The sequence below is a fragment of the Drosophila navojoa genome, chromosome 2 (assembly GCF_054131105.1).
Source record: "Drosophila navojoa isolate 15081-1374.11 chromosome 2, UAZ_NAV_1.0, whole genome shotgun sequence".
NCBI classification, from domain to species: Eukaryota; Metazoa; Arthropoda; class Insecta; order Diptera; family Drosophilidae; genus Drosophila; species Drosophila navojoa.
Window position 1 is genome coordinate 28,503,813 of NC_142890.1, and position 21,152 is coordinate 28,524,964.

The window sequence follows — 21,152 nt, forward strand, 5'->3', positions numbered from 1 at the left end:
AATTCGTGTTTGCTTTCATTGCCGTTTTATACAATTTTATAATAAAAATTTTGACTTTTTAGCTGTACAGCATTTTAGCTATGCCCACTATTCCTTCGCGCCGAAACGACCGTCGTACACAACTATACAACGTAAAAAATTCTTTCAACTGAACTGGAGATGTCAAAAACAAATGACTATCGACAGAATAAACGATAGACATATTCGACAAATTGACAGCTTGCACCTCTGCAGTGCTTTAGGGTTGCCTATCACATTCAACTACCAGCTGATTGTCGGATTGCTGTTAATGACGTAAAAACATGTCCCAACCGTTGAAGCGCCAGGTAAACTTCTGATTTTTGTATTTGATTAATGAATACAATATTTACTTTTATGACACCCACAGGTTCTTAATGCGTTTAAGAAGCTCCATCGCACGAGGCAGTATGTATTTCATGGGGATGACAGGGCCTTAGTGGCGGGGCGGAATAAAATAAACGAATCCTTTCAGCAGAACCGCAACGAAACCAATGAAGAGGAAATTAAAAAGGTGGTATCTGCATAGAATAAGTAAAGCTAGATTTTTATCTTGTCCTATAATTATAGATGATTAAATTAGCTGAGGAGGTAGACTATGAGTTGCGTACGAATGTAATTCAGGCTAAACAGAAGGAAGACAACGTCTTCGGTAAGTAAATATTACATAAATAGATTCCCATTCACTCAAGGCCACAATTCTTCCAGAGCTTCGCATTACGCCAGAGACAACTCGCCTGGACAATATGCCCTTCAATCCCGATGCTGTCATTGAGGCACCGCGCAGACGGCGAGGTGATAAATCAACAGGCTGCTGTGGAGGTGGAGCTGCCATGGCAGCGCTACAGGCCGAGGTAGACGCGCGCAATAAATGAAAATACGCGTTGTGATCATTGGCAAACTAGACTAAATAAAATTACATGTATTTCTTTTAACAACTTGTCAGTCATTATTTCTTATGTTTCTTCTTCGACTTGTGTTTTCTCTTAGTTTTGCTCTTTCTCTGCTTCGATTTGCTGTGTTTTTTGCGTTTGCTACGCTCATCTGAGGAGCTTTCGTCGGAGCTATCAGTTGAAGATGATTCACTGTCGTCAGAGGAGTCGCTCGACTCCGAGCTACTGGATTTTGCTCGCTTTGATTTTTTTTTGGATGCTCGCTCCTCTTTCACAGCTACGCGTTTCCGATCTCTTGAGACATTTTCTGATTCCTTTGCCTTGTACTTTCTTTCCGCTTGCCGTCGATCGCTTTGTGAGTTAGTCGGGGTTCTAAATGAAGGTATTCGAATAGATATGTTACTAAGACATTTAGATATAATATTAATTTAGTTACCTGCGATGTCTGTCCACACTTCCATCACGTTGGTGTTCCCCTCGCCTACGCTCTGGTGAGTATCGTGAGCCTCTGTAAGGCGATATCGGCCTTCTACGATCTACGTTTCTGTCATTCGATCTCGATCGTCGTCTCTCGTATCGTTCGTTATGCCGACCATTGGTTTCCCTCGATCTTGAACGTTGTGTATTATTGCGTCGGCCACGATCTTCGCGTTCCCTTTGCTCCTTATGTCGTTGCTCTCGAGCCTTTCTCCGTTCTTCCGAGGTTATTACTCTTTTCTGTTCGTCGTTTCGGTTTCTGTCGATACGTCGATCGCCTTGACCTCGCCGGTCTTCATGTTCCCTCATTCTGGGTTTGTTCTCGTGTTTCTTGCCATTACTTTCCCTCAAGTTGTTAAAGTCCAATTGGCTGCCATCACCAACGACCCCTCGTCCCTTGCCCCTCCACGTCACCTTAGACACAGACTGAGAGAAGTCCACGTGTATGCGGCGATCGTCAATCAGAACATTGTCCATTTTAAAATAGGCCGCCTCGCATGACTTCTGATCCTCAAACTCTACAAAGGCATACTGCAAGGAATCACCTGTCTTGCGGTCTCGTATCACTTCGCAACCTTTCACAACGCCAAAGCGGCTAAAAATGATTTCCAAATCGTCGTCCGTAGTCACTGGATTAAGTTTGCACACAAAGAGAACGTTCTCTGGTGGCGCCATCTCGGCATCTGGCAAGTCACCCACAATTTCCAGGATTGTTGCACGAGCCTTAGCCTCTCGCTCTGCCAACATCTCTTGCATCTCTTCCATGGTTTTGCCGTTGGTCTCATCAATGTCTTCGTCGGCCGCGATGCGTCCATTTTGGAGTCTTTCGGCACTAGGAGATGGAGAACGGCTGGGCACTTGAAAGCCACGCGGATTTGGAAATGGATCTTCGAGCACGACTGTATGCGTTATGCGAATATCCTGATAGGGTCGAAAATCTTCGTCCACAATAGCATCATTTAATTTTCGCAATACTTCATGACCCTCCACAACTTCACCAATAACGCAATGATTGCCATCCAACGAAGTTAGGTTTTCGCCGAGAGTGAAGAAAAATTGTGAGCCGACTAGATTTTTGCCGGCACTGACCAACGAGAGCATGCCCGCGCTTGAGTGGTATATTTTCGGTAGGTATTCGGCCTCGAAAAATCGCTTCTGTATCCCTTCCACAACTCCCCAAACGGAAGAGCCGCCATTTCCAAGGCCACTGGGATCGCCGGTTTGAGCTATGAAGCCTTGCTGCACAGTATGAAACAGGTTGTAGTTATAGTATTTTAGCTGACATAGTTTAATAAAGTTGAGGCAGGCGATTGGTCGCTCGTCCGTGAAGAGGTCAACTGTTAAGTCACCCAGTGTGGTCTCAATAACCACCGACATGGTAGGCCTATGCAAAAATCCACAATTATTTACAGAATCGAGCGGGAGGAAAGTGCTTTACTCAAACAATGTGACCGCACCCAGCAATGAAAAAAATAATAAATAGTAGGAATACACTAAAATTCGAATTTCCCGCCATAAATTGTTTATAAAACCATAAATATTTTTAATGTTCCGTACAAATAAATTTAAGTTTTGTATTTAAAGCTTTAATAAATTTATATTAATGAGCTTTTATATTAATTCGTTTATCCGGTTATGATCATCAACTATATCAAGAATATTATTTTAAATTAGCTGCTAATATCGAAAGGCTTTCATTAAGCTAATATTATATATATAAATATATATAGTTTTTACCAGACCTTTAAAATTAATTCAATAAATTTCTATATACCACCACTAACCACTACTCTGGTTAGTGTATATACCATAAAATAATAGACGCATAAAAATTGAGCTATCCCTGAATATCTATCAATAGTTTAGCAGCCCTCGCTTATCGATATTCCTGGTAGATTTTTCTTATGTCGCCATTTTGATTATAGGAAAAATTGTGAAAGATTCTCAGTTGGCATACGGACCAGCACAAATAGTAGTCGAGAAAATTTCCTAAATTTTTTTTTACATTTAGAGAATTTTTCATACATACCAGTTATTGTGTTATAATTGTGCATAAGAATTAATTAAAATGCCCGAGATCGGCAAGAAAATTAACGAGTTGCGTGTCTGCGATTTAAAAGAAGAGCTTGAAAAGCGCAAGCTGGAAACTGTGGGTCCAAAGGCAGTGCTAATCGAACGTCTTGAAAGGGTACGTACGCGGTAGACTTTCACAAAAGTCGTTAGTAGCACTACAACGGTGTGTAAAATTGTAGGCACTAAAAGAGGAGGGCGTCGACCCAAACACACATTTGATTGATGCGGCTGCTAAGCCAAAGCCCGTGCCGGTACCAATGGCAGAATCCACAACCGAGATTAAAATCAAGGAGGAACCAGTTGAGGAGGAGGAACCCCAGGAAGTAGGTAATGAATTCGATGGAAATGGGGATGAGGAAGACAGTGCTCATCACGCCGACGAGGACGGTCATGAAATAGACCAAGTTGGCGATGTGGACGATGTATGCGTTATATTAGATGACGACGAAGAAGAGGGAGCAGAGGCTATTGATCAATCGAAGAATGGCACTGTGGATGCCAAAGAAGAAGCAGCCGAAGAGGCCGAAGGTGAGCCTGCTGGCGACGAGGAGATGCAGGAGGAGAATACAGGCGACACTGTAAACATGGATAATGACGAGTCCATTAATTTGACAATTGGCGAAGAAGAACAGAAACTTTTACACGATGAGGTAATTTATATAAGAATATTATCATTGGCCGCCTTCTAAATGAATTTTATCGTTTCAGGCCCCTGACGATAAGTCTATTAAGTCGGGTAAGCACATCTACTTCGTCTGCCCGAATATTAAATGCATGTACACATATCATAACTATACTATATACACACTTTCATGAGCACTGCGTCTATACTAAAGTGGCTAAATTAGGTTTTAAGTGTGTCAATGCCGCTTTTCAGATCTTGTAGTGTCTGAACACATTTCTTGCAATTGTGGGCTGAACTACAAAAATAATTATCATTCGTCAAATTACATCATAAGTCAAATAGGGTAGATTTAATTTTAATAATATAGGGGACTATCTGGTGAGATTTATTGATCAAAGAATTTAACTGATGACGATTTTCAGTAAAACCGGCAAATAAAACCGATAAATTGGGTGCTGCTAAGGACGGAGATAAAAAGATTCACAAGGATGATGAGAGCGCTCGTTCAAAGAAGAAGGATGACAAATCCACTGATAAAAAGGATTCTAGGTTGGTTTATACAAACTGTGGCTTAGCTTAAATCATATCTTAAATTCATTACAATTCTAGTTACTAATATCGCTTTAAATTTCTTTTCACTTTACTTTCAATATATATTTTGGACCACATAGTGACCAAAAATCGGTTTCCAAATCGTCGAACCAAAAAGACGATAAAGGTAATTTATGTTAATTTTGCACCAGGAAGATCAGTGTGCTTGAAAGGTTATACTTATAAGTTTGTTAGGCCACGCATGAACTAAGTAAAAGCTTGCGATAAAAACACCATATGCGGCACACTTGTAAGACAGTGTGTAAGAGAGTGTGAATTTGGTTGGGAGTGGAATCGACGTAACTGACTGCACAGCAATTCAACTTGGAGGAATCCCATCTGATCTGTACACTGACGAACATCTGACCATGATGGATGCGAGGCTTCTGAAGGCTCCTCTGGATTTGCAGATGTCCATCAATTTGATTGTATTGGGTTGATTGCATGAAATATAGTATCCCCAAGCAAGTACTTCGAAGAGAATCAGCAAGTGAATTCCTCCGGAGAAGAGATATTTCACATGTCAAACAGTTGTACATTTGGTAATTTGGTAAATTCGTCGATGTCCTGCACTGCGTTTTTTAATCAACATGTAATATGGACTGCTCTTCCCTGCATACCATCTGCAACATGTTGACGGTGAATCTCTTTGCCTTCTAGTGGACTTACAGCAGCTTCTTAAACGATGACAACGATTGACAGCGATCTGAGGAGCACGTATCACAGCTGGCAACTGGCAGGTTCTTCACATTCACGATGGCTACGACAGCGCGATGACTTAGGCAACTCTTCTGCATAACATCCTTTATTGAGGGCGACGGAACAGCGACAGTGGAATCAGGAGCAGCAACCCAATCAAATTCATACTCTCTTAGCTTTCGTAGTGCGCAGTTCCTCACGATGTATAATGTAGGGTCAGATTCAGGTTCGTTATGACAATAATTTACAATACAACAGCAAACAGCAGCAGCTACAAAGTGTACGTTTAAAGTGCTTCCCTTAACGATCAATGATAAAAACAATACCAAATACCAAAACAGTTTTCCAGCCACTCACAGCTCTGACCATAACTCTCTTCCAATATTGTTATTATTTACATGGAACTTGCAGAGAAAACATCGACAACAGCAGCAGGTGCAGCATCGGCATCATCGGGTGCCGCTGCCAACAGCAAGTCGGGATCAGCCGGAGGTGCAGGCGCAGCTGGTGCTTCGTCCAGTGCTGCTGGCAAGCAGGCTTTGCTGTCACGCAATCTCTGGGTATCCGGCTTGTCTACTTTAACACGCGCCAGCGACTTGAAGGCCATTTTCTCCAAGTTCGGCAAGGTGATTGGAGCAAAGGTGGTCACCAACACTCGCACTCCTGGCACACGCTGTTACGGCTACGTAACCATGTCTTCGTCCGGAGATGCCTCGCGCTGCATTGATAATCTGCATCGTACGGAGCTGCACGGTCGAATTATATCAGTGGAGCGCACCAAGAATGAAATCGGGGGCAGCGCAAGCTCATCCAAAGACGTTGGCAACAAGGGTAATAACAAGACGAACAGCAAGTCCAGCAATGACTCGAAGAAGAAGGATGATGATAAGAAGTCAGGCGCCAAGGGCAACGGGGGCGATGATAAGAAGGGTGGCGACTCCAATGGGGATGGCAAGAACGTAGGTGGGGAATCTAGCAACAAGCGCGACGGCAAAGACAAGGACCGCAACGGCAAGCCATCGCGTGATGACAAGGATAAGTCGACAACGGGCAGTGATAAGCGCCACGAGCGTGATCACCGCTCTGGAACGGGTCACAAGTCTCAGCACCGCGATGAGTCGCACGAGCGTCGTTCGGCACGCCAACCTCGAGATGACCGTGAGATCCAGCAACGTCAGCGTGAGCGTGAGCGTGAGCGACGCCAACGCGAAATGCTGTCCTATCAGAAGATTCGTGAGGAGCGGGAACGCCAGCGCCTGCGTGAACGCGAGCGTGAGCTACGCGAGGAGGAGCGACGCCGTCGCGAAGCACGTGAACGCCAGCGCATTGAAGAGGAGCGCCTGGCAGAAGAGAGACGCAAGCTGGCTATCGAGCGGGAGCGCCTTGAGCGCGAGAAGGCTGAACTGCTGCGTATGGAGCGGGAGCGTCAGAAGCTGGAGCGTGAGAAAATCGAGCTGGAGCGCCTTGAATTGAAGCGTCAACAGATGAAGTATGATAAACGTAACAGCGTTGCACACACAATGCTATCTAAAAAAAAAAAAAAAAAAAAACAACAAACACCATATTTATTTTTACATATTCTCAAAAGGCATTTGGCCTTGTAAATTAAGCTAAGTGTGTTAAGTTGCAGCAGCCACGTTGTTTCTTCAACCTCAACAAAACTGCCGGGCAGTCTAGGCAAATGCTTTTGCATTCATGTATGTTTATGCAACTGCCAACGAACTGCATCCTAGTCTAAACTCTATTTACATATATGTGACAATCTGACTTGCATTCCTTTGAAATATGTCTAATATATTATACTTTACTCTTTTCATCTTTCCCCACTTGCCACTCCAGGATTATGGAATCACGCGATGATCCCGTTAAGCGTTCGCTAAGCAAGCGCTCTGATGATCGCTACACCGATGTACCCGACCGCAAGCGCTCCGCGGTCTTTGATGCTCCACCACCGCCACGTTTTGACACGTCTTTGGTTAGCTCACGCAAGTACGTTTCAAAGACTCGCATTGTAGGATGACATTAATCTGAATTTGTTTTTGGCAGCACTAGTACTTATGACAAGAAACATGATGATTATGGCACCTCGTCGGCCTCCAAGCGTGGACTTGATGACTATTCGAGCTCCAAGCGACTTGAATATTCCTCAAACAAACGCAGCGATTACGGCAGCTCCACTGGTACCAAGCGTGGTGCCATCGATGACTACGCTGCGGTGCCGAGCAAGCGCTCTGGCAATGATTATGGCACAAGCTCCAAGCATGATTACTCGTCGTCCACCACCAGCAAGCGTGATGATTACAAGCGCGACGTAGAGGTTCGCCACTTGCCAGTCTCATCAGGCGGTGTTAGCACCGGTGGTTCGAGCAGCTCATATGTTCACAAGAGCACCACGGGCGGCGGTGCCGGCTCATATGTGCACAAGAACAACACTAGCAACGTTACCGCCTCATATGGTCACAAGAACAACACAAGTGGAGGAACTGGTGGTGGGAGTGGTCGCTACAATGATGCCGACCGTAGCAACACCTCTAACTACAGACGTGGCGGTGTCGACGACATGTCACAGTGAGTAAAAGAGTAAATGAACTTTCGTAAATTGAAGACACTCTGAACGGGATTCTCGTCATTTTCAGTAGCAACAAGCGTTATGATAACTCGACCAGCGGTGGAACAACCAGTGGCTATGGCAGCAACTCGAACAACGTTAACATATGGGCACCATCCAGTGGCGGCAGTGGCAGCGCTCACTTGGGAGGTGGCGGAGGCCCATTGAAATCTTACAGCAACAATGGAATGTCATCAAACATGCATGGCAATAATTCGTGGCAAAAGTCGGCCACCATCGATGACAACTGGCGTCCAATGCAGACACAGAGCCGTTTTGATCGCAGCTACAACGAACGCTCCAGTGGCTACCAAGGCAACAGCGGAGCTGGCGGAATGTATGGCGGTAGTCGCCCGGCACAGGACCGCTATGGCGGCCAGGTGACACGCTATTAGCTTGCTCTGCTAGCACACACATTTAATGAGCCAACTGATAATCCTGTCAACGCACTATCCCAACAAACTTGATGATTTTTCCTTGAACGCTTTTGGCGTTTATGTTAATTTCTATTAGTTGTATTGACTTAGCATCTAAAACTATATTAAATATCATTAGATATATAATTTATATCAAGTGTTGTATGTAATCTTATTAAGTGATGTGAGACGATGCTATTTGGAAATTCTTATATGTACGTACGTTATAATAAGTTGCATCTTAAGTTCGAACGTGGATCACTTATATTTATTAACTTTTTTGTATGCGGATTGTAAGAGTTAGAAAATGAATACAATTTAAATATCGTATAAATCAAATCAATTGTTTTATGAACTACGGAAAAGGTTCTTTAATTATTGTTGACTTGTGTTTTGTTCACTGCAACTAATTTTAAAGCCAAGTCCAATGATCTAATAACTGTAAAAAAGATCGTGCATAAAAGAGCATTGTTGACCCTCTATTGTGCCTTCATAAACTTGTTTGAACTACAAATATCTGTTGGTATAGTTTGCTACTATTATTGTATACTTTGCTCTATTGCTCATCTTAGTTTGATTTATTAACGGTCTTTCAAGTTTACCACATTTATGTAAAATACAATGCCGAATTACGAATGTTACCTATGTTAAATCCGTTCATCTCTTTCTAAAAACTAAGAAATAGGAATTTACACATTTGGATGGCATATTCGTTCTTAAAAATCTCCATCTAGTCAAAGAATCTAGAACCCAAACCATTTAATTGTCTATATCTACTCGATTCCCAATAGTATGAGCAATACACAGTGGACCATCGGTTAACGAAGACAATCGTTCCATACGTTTGCATACATTTATTGTATTTCGTTTTGGTCATTATGCGAAACATTGTTCGCTAAGCGAAGCTGATTCCCCCAAAAACCGAGTCGTTGGTTTAACGAGGGTCCACTGTATTTGAAAATGATTTACAGAGCGAAGAATGATTTAATATCAGCTGCTTGCATCAGTGATATCAAGGTAGTCAGGGCAGACCCCTTGAGCACTCAGTTCGAATCTAATGATCAATAAAACACAATTGATTGGCCATTTAGAAAAACTTATATTATTGTATAGATTCAAATCACTGTTGACTTATTGATAAATAATAGTTATATTCTATTAACTGCGCTAAATGGGTCCACTTTCACTCAAGATCGTTTTAACGTTATGAGCATTCTTAATCTGTTTCTATTTCTGCTTTTCTTTTTTTTGTGCTTGTTAAGGTATTAAGTTTAGCAGCTTAGATAAATTAACTAACGCTAAGTAATCAACTTAAGGGTAGTTTGCAAAAGTATACAGCACAGGCGACGTACTCCCCATGTAGTACGCCCAATTGTGAAACTCTGACTGTCAGTTCAACTTCCTGTGGTGGCATCCTCGGACTTGATGGTCGAATTGGTCACTGGATCAGTGCCGGCGAGCAGGTCAGCGTTGGAGGGCACTGTTCTCAACGGGGTGGGGGCGGCCGGCTGAGCCGCGGGTGGTGCCACTAGTGCTACTGGCACCACAACTGGCACTCCGGAGGCATCCACGCCCGGGGCGGTGCTAATCGTCCGCGCCAAGTTCATTTGCTGGCGCACCAGCTTCTCCTTTTCGCGAGCAGCTCGTAGTTTTTCGAAGTCATCGCCAGCGTCTGGCGGGGGCTCGGCAGCTGTATTGGCCAAAACATCGGCCGATGCTTTGACGTCGAGATTTTCGACTGCAAGGACAGAGATTTGTATTAGCTTCAAGTCGGCTAAATTTGACCGCGGATTAATGAGGGTTAAGTAAGACGTGCAACGGCTAGAGGGAATACGGCTAGGCAAAATCGAAATATAAATTTTACGGTAAGGAAAGTTTTACCTTATCGACAACCTAAAATCGGAGAATCAAAATCGAGTCTTATGCAACACAATACAAACTACGGATGCAAATTATGGTTAGTAATTCTAGTTAACAAGTCTACAGAATTACAAAAAAAAAAAAGAAAACAACTCAAATAATATTGATAATAATAAACTTTGATTAAGAGAGTTGAAAATAATACCAAATGTCCAACAAGAAAAATTTTTGGACTGGCAACAAATATGCGGAAGAATAAGCTAAGGAACGAAGTAAACTTGGTTTGGCCAATGCTTGAACTTTACCGGGCGTCACGAACCACCGGAAGTACTGCGGTGCATCGGGTCTCTCACTCGCTTTAAGTATTAACAGTCAAAAGATGTGTGTGTGTGTGTGTATGGATGTGAATAGATGAAGATCAACGTTAAATATGAATATCAAAAGCAGGAGAATGAAGGCTTTGAGGGCATCATTCCATGGCACCAGGGCCGACCACTTACCTGTCTCGCGGCTGGCAGCCCTGTTGGGCTCAAACAAGGATTTGCTGCTGTCGCCCTGGGGCGAGCTGGGTGCCGTGTCTCCTGCCAAGAGCGAGGGACCGTCTCCGGCCGGCGCCGAGGTGCTCAGCAGTGCGTCCACGCCTCCGGGCGGGAAGAGCGATGCCGTCGGCTCATACTGCGAGTAAGCGCGCTCGTATTGAGGCGATCGCCTGGGTATGTCCACTGGCTGGGAGCGCGCCGGCAGCTCACCGGGTCTGCTTGCAGGCGGTGGCGGTTGCAGAGGCTGGCCGCCTGGCTGCTGCTGTGGGTCGCCGGTGGTTGGCGAGAATATGTCCTTGACATTGGGGCGTGTATCGTGGGGGCGTGTGGAAGTGATGGTCGCTTGCTCGTCCACCTCCTCGATGACCTGCTGGGTGATGCGCATGCTGCCCGCCGGCTTCACGGCCGATGAGCCAACGTTGGCCCCTGTCAAGCTGGCAGTGCTGGCGCTGTTCGGGAAACGGTACTTGCCCGGATCGTCACTGGGCGTAGCGGAGCTCGGACGGCTTTCGTCGCGACTGAGCAGGCGCTTCAGTGCCGAGGCCACAGTGTTCACCCGCGACAGAGTACCCGAGACACTAACCAGGCTGGGCGAGGAGCCGAGTCCCAGGCGCGATTTGCCATTGCCTGCAGAGAAGTGTATGCCGCTGGCATCGTCCGCCTGCGTTTACCATTGGAAACGGGGAAAGGGTGGATTAGTCGAGAGTAATAAGTGAGTGAGAGAGAGCGAGAGAAGAGAGAAAGAGAGGGGGAATTTAAAGTGAGCATAGGTTACTTGAAACCAATTGGGTGCAAATTTCGTTCTGGGGTGCACTAAAGCAACTGAAAGCCGTGCAGAGCGTAGTGCAGTTAGAGGCTGTAGGCAAACAGATTATTGTTAGAATCAAAAGTTAGTATGCAGTCTTATAGCTTATAGAACAATCACACAAACACCACAATATAGTTACAACTAGGTTAGTGAGAATGCTCAGTGGACTCCATATGAATCTGACTCTGTTCTATAGTCGGTTTCGTCTTCACAACTTTGATAACCATATAACAAAATATTTCAGTATTCATAGAATCCACTGTTCATTTCATTAGAGCTTTATATCGTACATCTTTTAACTCTTAAATAAGTCTTAGCTATAACTACCAAACACCGTTGTGATTTGAAATGCCAATGATCGACTTGAATCCCATATGAAATACATATTTCAGTTCATTACAGAAGAAGGTTAGAAAATACGTTCAAATTTGATTATTGTTTTGGTTATTTTGTTTTTGTTTTGTTTTGTTTTGTTTTGTTTTGTTTTAAATTGAATTATCCGCCACGCCATGAATGTACATTTAGTTAAGATAGCCGATTAGTTGGTGCCAATACTTCGAGTCGCTAGTGAATGCTGCCAACGTTTTGATTCTAACCTCCTCGTCTGGCGCAGCCTTGGAAAGGTCATAAGTAACTGTCTGCATGGTTGCCCCTTGCGGCGGCTGCTCAGTGCCAATCGGCTTCGACCCAGAGGCGACGTTGCCATTGTTACCAACCATTTCGTCGATTCGCACAGATGACATGCCCGAGGGCATGGCCGCGTTCTTCGGCACATCGATCTTGGCAGTCGAGGGCTCCGGATGATTCTCGCGGAACCGTTCCGCAGCAATGGTGTAGGGCAGCTCATTGGGAAACACCTCGTCCCAGTACTGGTCCTTCAGTAGCTCCGGATGATCATGGTGCATTTCATCTACAATTAAATACGAAACTTGCAAATTGCGGTCCACCATCCAATTGACCTAGGGATTAGATCAGTTATCACATGATTGAACACCTCAGAAGATCGATCTACCTCAAAGTCGTCGTCGTCCTCGCCAAAGGGATTGATCAGGGACTCGGCCACCTTCAGCCAACCCATGTAGAAGAAGAACTGCAGCGTGGTGAACACTGGGAAATACAAATCCACCTTGTTCAGGTAGCTGCTGCCGCCGACGACTTTGCCATCTGTCCACTGCTGACCCATGCAACAGGTAAGGAAATATGAGTACACGGCCAGGGTAACTACCTGGGTGTAAACCAGGGGCACACTGATCGTATCATAGCTAATCAGTAGTCCGCACTGTCCTCGGAACTTGTTCAGCTCATCGATGATAGTCTTCACAGCAAAGTCGTCCCTTATACGGCCCTATATACATATATATATAATATTTATAAATTAACACATCTCAAAGTGTTATGCTTTCTATTATTACCTCCTTCCTAGCGCGCGTAATGATGCTCGCCGCCCAGACAATGGGCAGCCAGTGCTTCGAGGGCCTGGGAAAAGATTTGTTCATCGTCTCGATGATGGTGCGTTCGTTCTCGTTGAGCAGGCCCGCCTCCACCAGATTGTTGAGGCCGGGAAACCGTTTCTTGACGCGCGGCGACACATTGGCCAGCACCATGGTCAGGCAGAGGCACACATAGCGCATGATCGTGCGACGCATGACTCGACCACGCTCGTCCTGGCCGTGCACATTGGAGCTGACGAAGACGGCGATGGGATCCGGCCAGGGAATGGAGGTGTACTGATTCCACCAGCGAGTCATCACAATGGATACATAGAAACCCAGCACAAAAGACAGCGGTATGAGATCACGATAACTATTACAATAGGCGACGATCGCCTCAAAGGTTCTACATGGCAAATAGACTACAATAAGTATGTGCACTAGCGTAGACATTCAAGCTTCACTTACTCTTTCTGGGCCTCATTGAGCGCAAACCGATAGACCAGATTAAGTAGGTAATATAATGTGAGGAAGGCCAACAGATCCAGCCAGACTAATTTGTAAATACTTCCGCGCCACCTACAAGAAAGCACAAACATATCAGATCATATTTATAAATAGATCTACAGAGCTGTTGATTCTCAGTAATACTACTCCAATTCCGTCATTTATGGGCACTATTGGGTCTCACTAATCGAGCGTAAGGCTCTATTTTAATAATGTGCGGCACAGAGTCTGGCATGTGTTTACCAATATTCCTTCAGCTGCCAACGTCATTGGCCTGATATTGGGCCATAATCATGCCACCGTCTAAACGTCATAAAAATTGGTCTATCTATATGCTATATGTATACTATATAAATTTGAAAATGTTCCAGCCATCATTTGAAATAAAAAGCCCGCTAATTATAAGGTTAATTCTTATCAAACATTTCTGTGATAAAAACACCAAAAGCAAACACGTAATCATTTATCATAAGCAAATGACAAACAGAATTTTTGAATTTTATCAGTTGGCCACAAAGATTTCAAGGTCTGTCCTAGCTGATAAATTTAATTCAGTTCTGAGTTGAGTTCAAAAAACTTTAAAGGGCATATGTTTACAGGTTGCTGTAAATTGTATAAAGTTGCTATAAATTGTGCTATATTTCTTTTATTTTTTAGAGATTAGCCATAATTTAAATTTAAGACTAATTTCAGAATTAGCACTGGCTTGATTTCTTTTCATTGCTTGCAATCATATATCAAGTGCATTAAATTAGCAAAATTCGTTTGATTATCATCAATCTAGGCTGGCCGGTTCATTGATTAGTGTCAGCTGACACTATCAGCGGACCATTCAAGTAAATGAACTACCAGATACTAGATTGTATGTGTCATATATGTGCCTACACAAGTGTACATACATGCTCATAGATATGGCTAGCAGCACTTGCTACCAATTATTAAATTCTAATTCAAATTACACGCCTGACAGATGTCAAACGTGGCTTAGATAAGACTGCAGCAGTCACTGTTTATGTAAATATGGAGATACATACATCCATCATTATCAGTATCAGTAATAGTAATAGAGAAGCAAGGGCAGTGGCAGTGGCATCTGGTGTGGGTGGAGTTGTTGCTGCTATCAGCGGAACTACAAGCTAACACCCGTTGTACGCTGTGTGTGCATGGAAAATTCTATTATTTGCATTTGTGGCAATTGTCGGCTGTCGCCTGACGACTGTCACTAGCTCAATTGCCCAGCTCGAGCGAACTGTGTCAGTTCTTTAATTAGCACTGGACTTGCAGTTTTTTACACGCTTCGCATTTAGCACTGTAATTCGTAGCTTGTTTTTCACATGATATGGGAACTTGAAGGCGTGTGCTCCCCGGCCTTGTCAGAACTAAGCTAATATTGGCTTTCATTTCATACTCAATTTCATTTTGTATTCCATATTGCAATTTTGTAATCTAAGCACTATTTTGCTTGCTCGGCTAATAAATCGGCTCAACAAAGACTTTGCTGGAACAGCTGTTGCTTTTGGCTATATGGGAAACTTTTTAATTGAAAGCTGATGGAAACCTGTGAACGTGTTAGACAGGCCAAGAGAATGTAGGATCAAGGGTCTGCTAATACCTTTTATAACTCTCTTTAGTCAGATGAAAATTTGATGAAAGGACTGAATAATATAGAAGATTTGATAAAGAATTTCTGATTTCTGATTCCGATTCGAGTTGAGTGATTTATAGATTTTTTATATAGCTTGATCAACTTAATCAAAACTTTTATAACTCATTACCTACCAAGAAAAGGGGAACTCACAAAATTGCTAAATTATATATACATATATTTTAGCAATTTGTCTAAGCAACTTTCAAAAACATGTTTAATTGTGATCTGAGGAAATATAGCCGTAAGCATTAACCAATAAAATCATTTAATACTTTCTTTTTCTGCTGCTTATCAAAGATCTTGGCAATTTAATTGATAAGAGAACCAAAAGTAATCAACCAAAAAATGTCGTAAAAGTCGTTTAGCTGTTGCTTGTTGTGCTCACTGAATACGAATCAGAAACTTACGTATATATGTATTATATTCTATGTATATAGCTTTGATCACTTACCTGAGCAGCAGTTTGAGAAAACAGCCAAAGCCACGGCATGTGGCCACTTCACCTGTATATGTTATTGTCATTTTCGCAACTTGTCTCTAATTGGCTTATTATATATGAATATATGTATGTGTGTATTTGCAGTTGAGATTTCAGCTTTTGTTCGTAAAGTCACTTGGATGTCTTTATCACACTTCGCGAATTTGATAGATGTACATGTTGCTGGTGTTTCATTGGGGCGTAGCCAGCAGAAAGGGTCTCTGAGCGAAACAATAGATATATGTATTAGATGTGTGTTTTACTAAAGAGATCCAAAATCAAAGCGAACAATCTAGATTTATGATTCTTATATAACTTGCAAATACCAACTGCACCTGTTGTTTTTAGAGCGTCTCTAACCATGGCAACAGCCACAATAATAATGCATTTGAAAGTCAACAAATCGATATTTCCAGCTAACAGTCAATTAAACATGCGACATTAAAAACGCGGAACACACAAACGAGCTGCATGCATTGCATTCTATTTAACATTTCAAAAGGCAACAGTTACAGGCTGATTAAATTAATTGCAGCAATTTAACAAATTGTAGGCAGCCATAGGGTATATCTAGGCTCATCCAAAGTGTCGATATACACATGTGTATATCTCATATCTGTATGTGTGATAGAAATTGACGCAAGTTCAGCACTGACAGATCGCGTGTGGGCGATGCCGTTGGTGCTGCAACAGTTCCAGCTGAAGGCGTCGTCCGAGGGTCAGCTACTGGCAGTGCAAATAGACGAGCTGGAATTCGAGTCGTAAGATGTTGCCGACATTCTATAGTTCGGATACCCTGTTTTTATTGGAATGCAATAAAGTTGTATTGAAGTTTTAAGTAAGAATCAAAGAATTTGATTTTCTGTCAAGGCTAAGGTTACAGTATGTATACCCTATATTTGTTTGATAAGTATAAAAGTGTAGTAGTAATTGCATTACTAGTTTTTTATTCAATTCACAAAGTACGCGATATCATATTTAAGCCCTGTGTTCATCAAGATTACCAAAAATAAACGGTCTCTTAACGACTCAGGATTAGCCACCCTATTAAGATTCTTTGACATTCATATTTCTACAAGATGATTGTGCAGCGATCAGTGTTATTATAGGGTTCGCTAATGTCGAGCACGACCGCTTAGGTCACCATAAACATTACCTCTATTTAATGGTATTTTATGTACGTATTGGAAAATTTGAGTATATACGCATGTGGCGAGACGTACGCGAATGGCGTACTCAATGGTGATCAAAGATGAGCTCATAGCTCCGATTACGAGTGGGAAAAGTCAGAATTCAGTGAGCAGAGCGAGTTGATGAATTTCCGTATGGAAGAGAACAAATAAATAGAGGCATTCCGCCAACCGGTGAGCTAATGATCCACATAGACAGCAGCAAGAGTTGAGCTCAGCGCTTCAAAAAATTCAGTATGCGTGTGTGTGTGAGTGTGAGTGTGAGCCGGGCTTTTGGTTTTAGGTCTGGATCATGACATCATCCGTCGACTTGTATTACGAATGGAATTGGAGGTACACAAAGACAGAAAACCAGCCGTCCCATTATTATTATTAGCATTTATTTAGTTTTCAAACTCATAAATCAGAAACAAATCAAAATATTGACGCAGTCATAATTCTATTAATCATATTGAAGCTGACTGTTGATTACGAGTCAGCGTATCTGATATGCTATATACTTAACTGGATCACGAAATGCGTGTGTGTTCGATTTGCCAGCGTGCTCCACTCTGATTAGTGGGTATTTAGGGTATTAATTTGTACATAAATAACATGCGTATGCTAGGCGCGAGCGCATTATGAATATGTTTATGATAAGCAAATGACTCACTTGACTCTTGTATAACTGGCGTTTCCCTGCGAATGAAACAAAGAACGAGTTCCGCCAAGACGAAGTGTGATACAAGATTCGCACACAATGGCAATAAATCGAGATTGTGTCAATTGGGTCATACATATGTATACAATATATATATACATATATGCATATATATATATATCTTAGCACAAGTATATAACATAATTAAGAAGAATTATCAGAACATTTACAGGGTATTTGAGTGCTTGATAGTGAACAAAATTTAATTCTGAATGAATGCAGCGTATCGAATGGCATCAAAGCATGGGCTTACTTTGTATAACAGGGAAAGATAATAGATTTGATGATATAGTATGGGCATTGAGAACACTGAAAAACGTAAACAAAAAACAAACTATATTTATGGTTAATGTAAAGCAGAAAAACTAATCTGACACAAGATCTGAATCAGATTGCAGGGTATCTGGCTGTTTAGCATTCTTATTTTATATTTCTAACTGCATTCGTGCATTCTTTTCCTTGTCGCTCAATGAATGCGGCTTATCGAATGGTAACAAAGACCTTTTATTATTACAAATCATTTCTACACAGCAAACTGACCTTATTTATTTTTTTGTTTACACATTTCGATGGCTGCAACTGCAAGAGACACTCAAAAATAAAGTGCTCCATTGCAAATATATTTTTTTCTGACTCCAACGAGAAATGTGTCATCAGCTGCAAGCATATAAACATGATATATGTATATGTGCTGAACTCTTTTTCTGTTCTACAACTGATTCGTGGCTTATATAACAAACCCGTTTAGAGCAAGTGCTTTATGACACTGGAAAAGCAAATGGCGCATAGAATCAAATTATCATGTCAGGTCAGTCACGTGAAAATTGTTATCATTTGAATAAATGAGAAGTTTGTATTCACGTCATTTCAATGCGAACTCGTTTCGTCGATCCGTCGATTCGTTGATTCCTCGACGAGGTTAATGACATTTTATGCAAAAAGATCGCCGAGTTTCTAAATATATTGAGAGTATGCCCGCTTCAACAAGTACATACATATATATTTACAGAAAAAGCAAGCACAGTTGCACACACACACACACACGCATATATACGCCCATCTATGTACAGGCATTAGTGGAAGGCAAAGGTTTTTACATAATGATATTTTTATTGCCATTTGCCTTTTGATGAACTTGCTGACAACTGAGCGCACCCGAGCAGCATTTAAATCATTTTTTCTGTTATTATTTAATATTATATATTGTGAGCTCTTTTTTTTTTTGTTGACAAATTTGGTATTTATAGCCGCGGCGCACTTTTAAAATTCATTACGAGCGTCGCTGGCGTCGTCTAGTCGAAATTCGCATGCGGCACAAATTTCGAGAGGGCCAAGGGTTAAAAATAAACTTCTATGTGTTGGAGTAATTTGTGCTGAGATTGCATATTGACCAACGCGAATGACTCACAATGCGTGCAGTGGACCTACACACACACACACAGAGAATCAAAAGCACAGACCCCACAAATAGAGACACCTTCATTCAGTTAGTGCAGTTAGCAAATAGAAATAATATTTAATACGCATTACTGTGGGGAGTTTGGAAGATTATGCACAGCTCTCTTAAGATTGCCAACTTTGTGTTAGGTGAGTTGAAATCGATTCGCGTCGCACTACGCCAAGCATCAACCGGATGCAATTTGAGAGTCACGCGGCGCTTACGTACAGGGATTAAGTATGGGTTAGATGTTTGAGTTGGCTGATTGTTTACACAGTTATTAAAACACGTCATGAGCACTCACTATTGCCAACTAACATTGATACAAATTGTAACTTTAGTTACAGCGCCAGTCACGTGAATAAGGCAACAAAACTCACTTAGGCACACGCGGTATGAACAGCAACAATAACTCCACCTCGAACTCACCAAATAAAAGAACGAAAAAAAAAGTACAAGACGCTGACGCTGACGCTGACGCTGGCTGTTGGCTACCGTTGTTATTGTTGTGTTTTGGTGTTTCTTTCTTTGCTTGGCCTTTGTGCTTCACTATTTTGATATCGGTGTTGTTATTCTTCACCCACACACACACACGCATAGGCGAACACACACACACACAATCACATACAAATGGACGCGAACGTTAACGTACCAGCCATTCAAACAAATCGCGCTCTGTGCCCGTTCTCTCTCGCACTCTGAGCACTTCCGCGCTCAACGACCGACCAATTCAGACTGAAACTACATTGCGAAAATACCAACAGAGCTGGGAACACTTTGCCGGCAGCTGTGGCGAAACCTTAACCCATGCCATACCTACGACAACGTGGCTGGCAACGAGAGAGAAAGAGAGAGAGAGAGAGCGATAGAGAGAGCGCTACTGGTTGTGAGTGCAGAATGGCGATAAGCCGAGCACAGGGTGGGATTTGCCACGGTTGGTGGTAGGCGCTGAAATTCGCTCAAATATCTCGTGTTTTCTCTCCTCATGCTTGATGTGAGTTAGCAACCGGCTATATGAAAGATAAACCAGATATTAACTCAAAGCTCTAATGACCCACTGCCATTACTATTGAATTTTAAAGTAAAATAAGTTAGCCGATGCGCGCAAAGGGGTATTGTTTTGAAACTAAGATCATAAAAGGGTTTCTGGAGTACTCCGTCCGCGTTTTTAATCATATTAAAATAATAAATAAATAAATTATATAAATAATAAAATACAAAGACCTGATGACTATCTTCAAAGTGTTAGTATACATAAATAATTATTATACTTATTAGTAAGAATACCGATTTATTTGCTAACACGAAGAAAAACACCCTCAAATCAGCTTTTGGCTAATGAGTAACTGTTGTATTATATAATGATGTATTCAGCTAATTATTTACTTTATGGAACTTGAACTTGATCATTAGTATGACCCATAACATTTGTATGAAAGGTTGATAACTTTATATGACATTAACTCTTACATATATATTTGATTATTGTATATTTAAAATGATTTGTTTTTCGTACTACATTTGTACCGTATTTTACAAGGGTAGAATACGACCATGTGACATTCAACATAAATACAAGCCTCCATTTTCCCAGTTTGTAAAATCGAAAACCTTTTTTCGAGGGTTTCAAAGCAATTAAAGCAGGTAAATAAAACAAAATGAACGGTCCATTAAGATTGCCTTGATCTTTGTAAAATGCTGTATACTTTTAGGGATATTACAATTATTTTCAACTATGTACCTTGCATACATACATAGCTCTATAAATATTGCTTCGAAGATATAAAAGTGTACAATTCATGTCAATTGCATTCCTAATTCTCAGAACGCATAAAAGGTACGAGCTCTAGGAGAGGAATGGAGAGATCTAGTTAATATAGCCTAAATGTACGTGTCTATCATTTATAATGAATAGCGAATATAGATGATTTCAAGTTATTATCGTATTAATAATTATTATTAATTATAAATGATTTCCAAATATTATGTCTTAATTCATATATAATAATGTTTAACATTTATGTGTTTGCATATTCATGGAACTTCATTAGAAATAATTTGTAGTTATGTTTCTTTTTCTATAAACTTGTTTCTCTAATCGTGGATAGTGCCTAAAATTTTTGCATATATGTAGATTCATGTGTATTTTATATT

The 21,152-nt window shown here is 41.8% G+C and overlaps 4 protein-coding genes across 16 annotated transcripts; 2 read left to right on the forward strand and 2 right to left on the reverse strand.

Annotated features, from left to right (window-relative positions):
- Positions 1 to 93: 93 nt before the first annotated feature.
- LOC115564159 (complex III assembly factor LYRM7) lies at positions 94 to 957 on the forward strand. Its single transcript, XM_030388155.2, has 4 exons — positions 94 to 326; positions 389 to 532; positions 589 to 670; positions 727 to 957. Exons 1-4 carry the CDS (start codon positions 303 to 305, stop codon positions 891 to 893), a joined length of 417 nt encoding a protein of 138 aa, XP_030244015.1. The 5' UTR covers positions 94 to 302; the 3' UTR covers positions 894 to 957.
- On the reverse strand, positions 911 to 2,860 carry LOC115564157 (peptidyl-prolyl cis-trans isomerase sig-7). The gene is made up of 2 exons (XM_030388152.2): positions 1,348 to 2,860; positions 911 to 1,283 (listed from the first exon to the last, which is right to left on the reverse strand). Exons 1-2 carry the CDS (start codon positions 2,763 to 2,765, stop codon positions 968 to 970), a joined length of 1,734 nt encoding a protein of 577 aa, XP_030244012.1. The 5' UTR covers positions 2,766 to 2,860; the 3' UTR covers positions 911 to 967.
- Positions 2,861 to 3,289: 429 nt separating this feature from the next.
- Positions 3,290 to 8,551, forward strand: Saf-B (Scaffold attachment factor B). Of its 3 annotated transcripts, none has more exons than XM_089258553.1 (9): positions 3,290 to 3,576; positions 3,641 to 4,111; positions 4,170 to 4,197; positions 4,509 to 4,635; positions 4,758 to 4,804; positions 5,788 to 6,865; positions 7,216 to 7,365; positions 7,423 to 7,944; positions 8,016 to 8,551. In XM_089258553.1, exons 1-9 carry the CDS (start codon positions 3,457 to 3,459, stop codon positions 8,377 to 8,379), a joined length of 2,907 nt encoding a protein of 968 aa, XP_089114679.1. In that variant the 5' UTR covers positions 3,290 to 3,456; the 3' UTR covers positions 8,380 to 8,551. The 3 variants fall into 3 exon arrangements, with proteins under 3 accessions (XP_089114679.1, XP_089114681.1, XP_089114676.1); XM_089258550.1 differs by having other exon boundaries at positions 3,291 to 3,576; positions 8,013 to 8,551; XM_089258555.1 differs by lacking the exons at positions 4,509 to 4,635; positions 4,758 to 4,804 and having other exon boundaries at positions 8,013 to 8,551.
- Positions 8,552 to 9,624: 1,073 nt separating this feature from the next.
- Best1 (bestrophin 1) lies at positions 9,625 to 19,785 on the reverse strand. Of its 11 annotated transcripts, XM_089258368.1 has the most exons (10): positions 19,428 to 19,743; positions 15,644 to 15,891; positions 13,506 to 13,616; positions 13,020 to 13,443; positions 12,620 to 12,952; positions 12,204 to 12,566; positions 11,575 to 11,655; positions 10,761 to 11,460; positions 10,566 to 10,616; positions 9,625 to 10,138 (listed from the first exon to the last, which is right to left on the reverse strand). In XM_089258368.1, exons 2-10 carry the CDS (start codon positions 15,712 to 15,714, stop codon positions 9,795 to 9,797), a joined length of 2,478 nt encoding a protein of 825 aa, XP_089114494.1. In that variant the 5' UTR covers positions 15,715 to 15,891; positions 19,428 to 19,743; the 3' UTR covers positions 9,625 to 9,794. The 11 variants fall into 11 exon arrangements, with proteins under 11 accessions (XP_089114494.1, XP_089114486.1, XP_089114450.1 ...); XM_089258360.1 differs by lacking the exon at positions 11,575 to 11,655 and having other exon boundaries at positions 12,324 to 12,566; positions 19,651 to 19,785; XM_089258324.1 differs by lacking the exon at positions 11,575 to 11,655 and having other exon boundaries at positions 19,651 to 19,785.
- Positions 19,786 to 21,152: the final 1,367 nt, after the last annotated feature.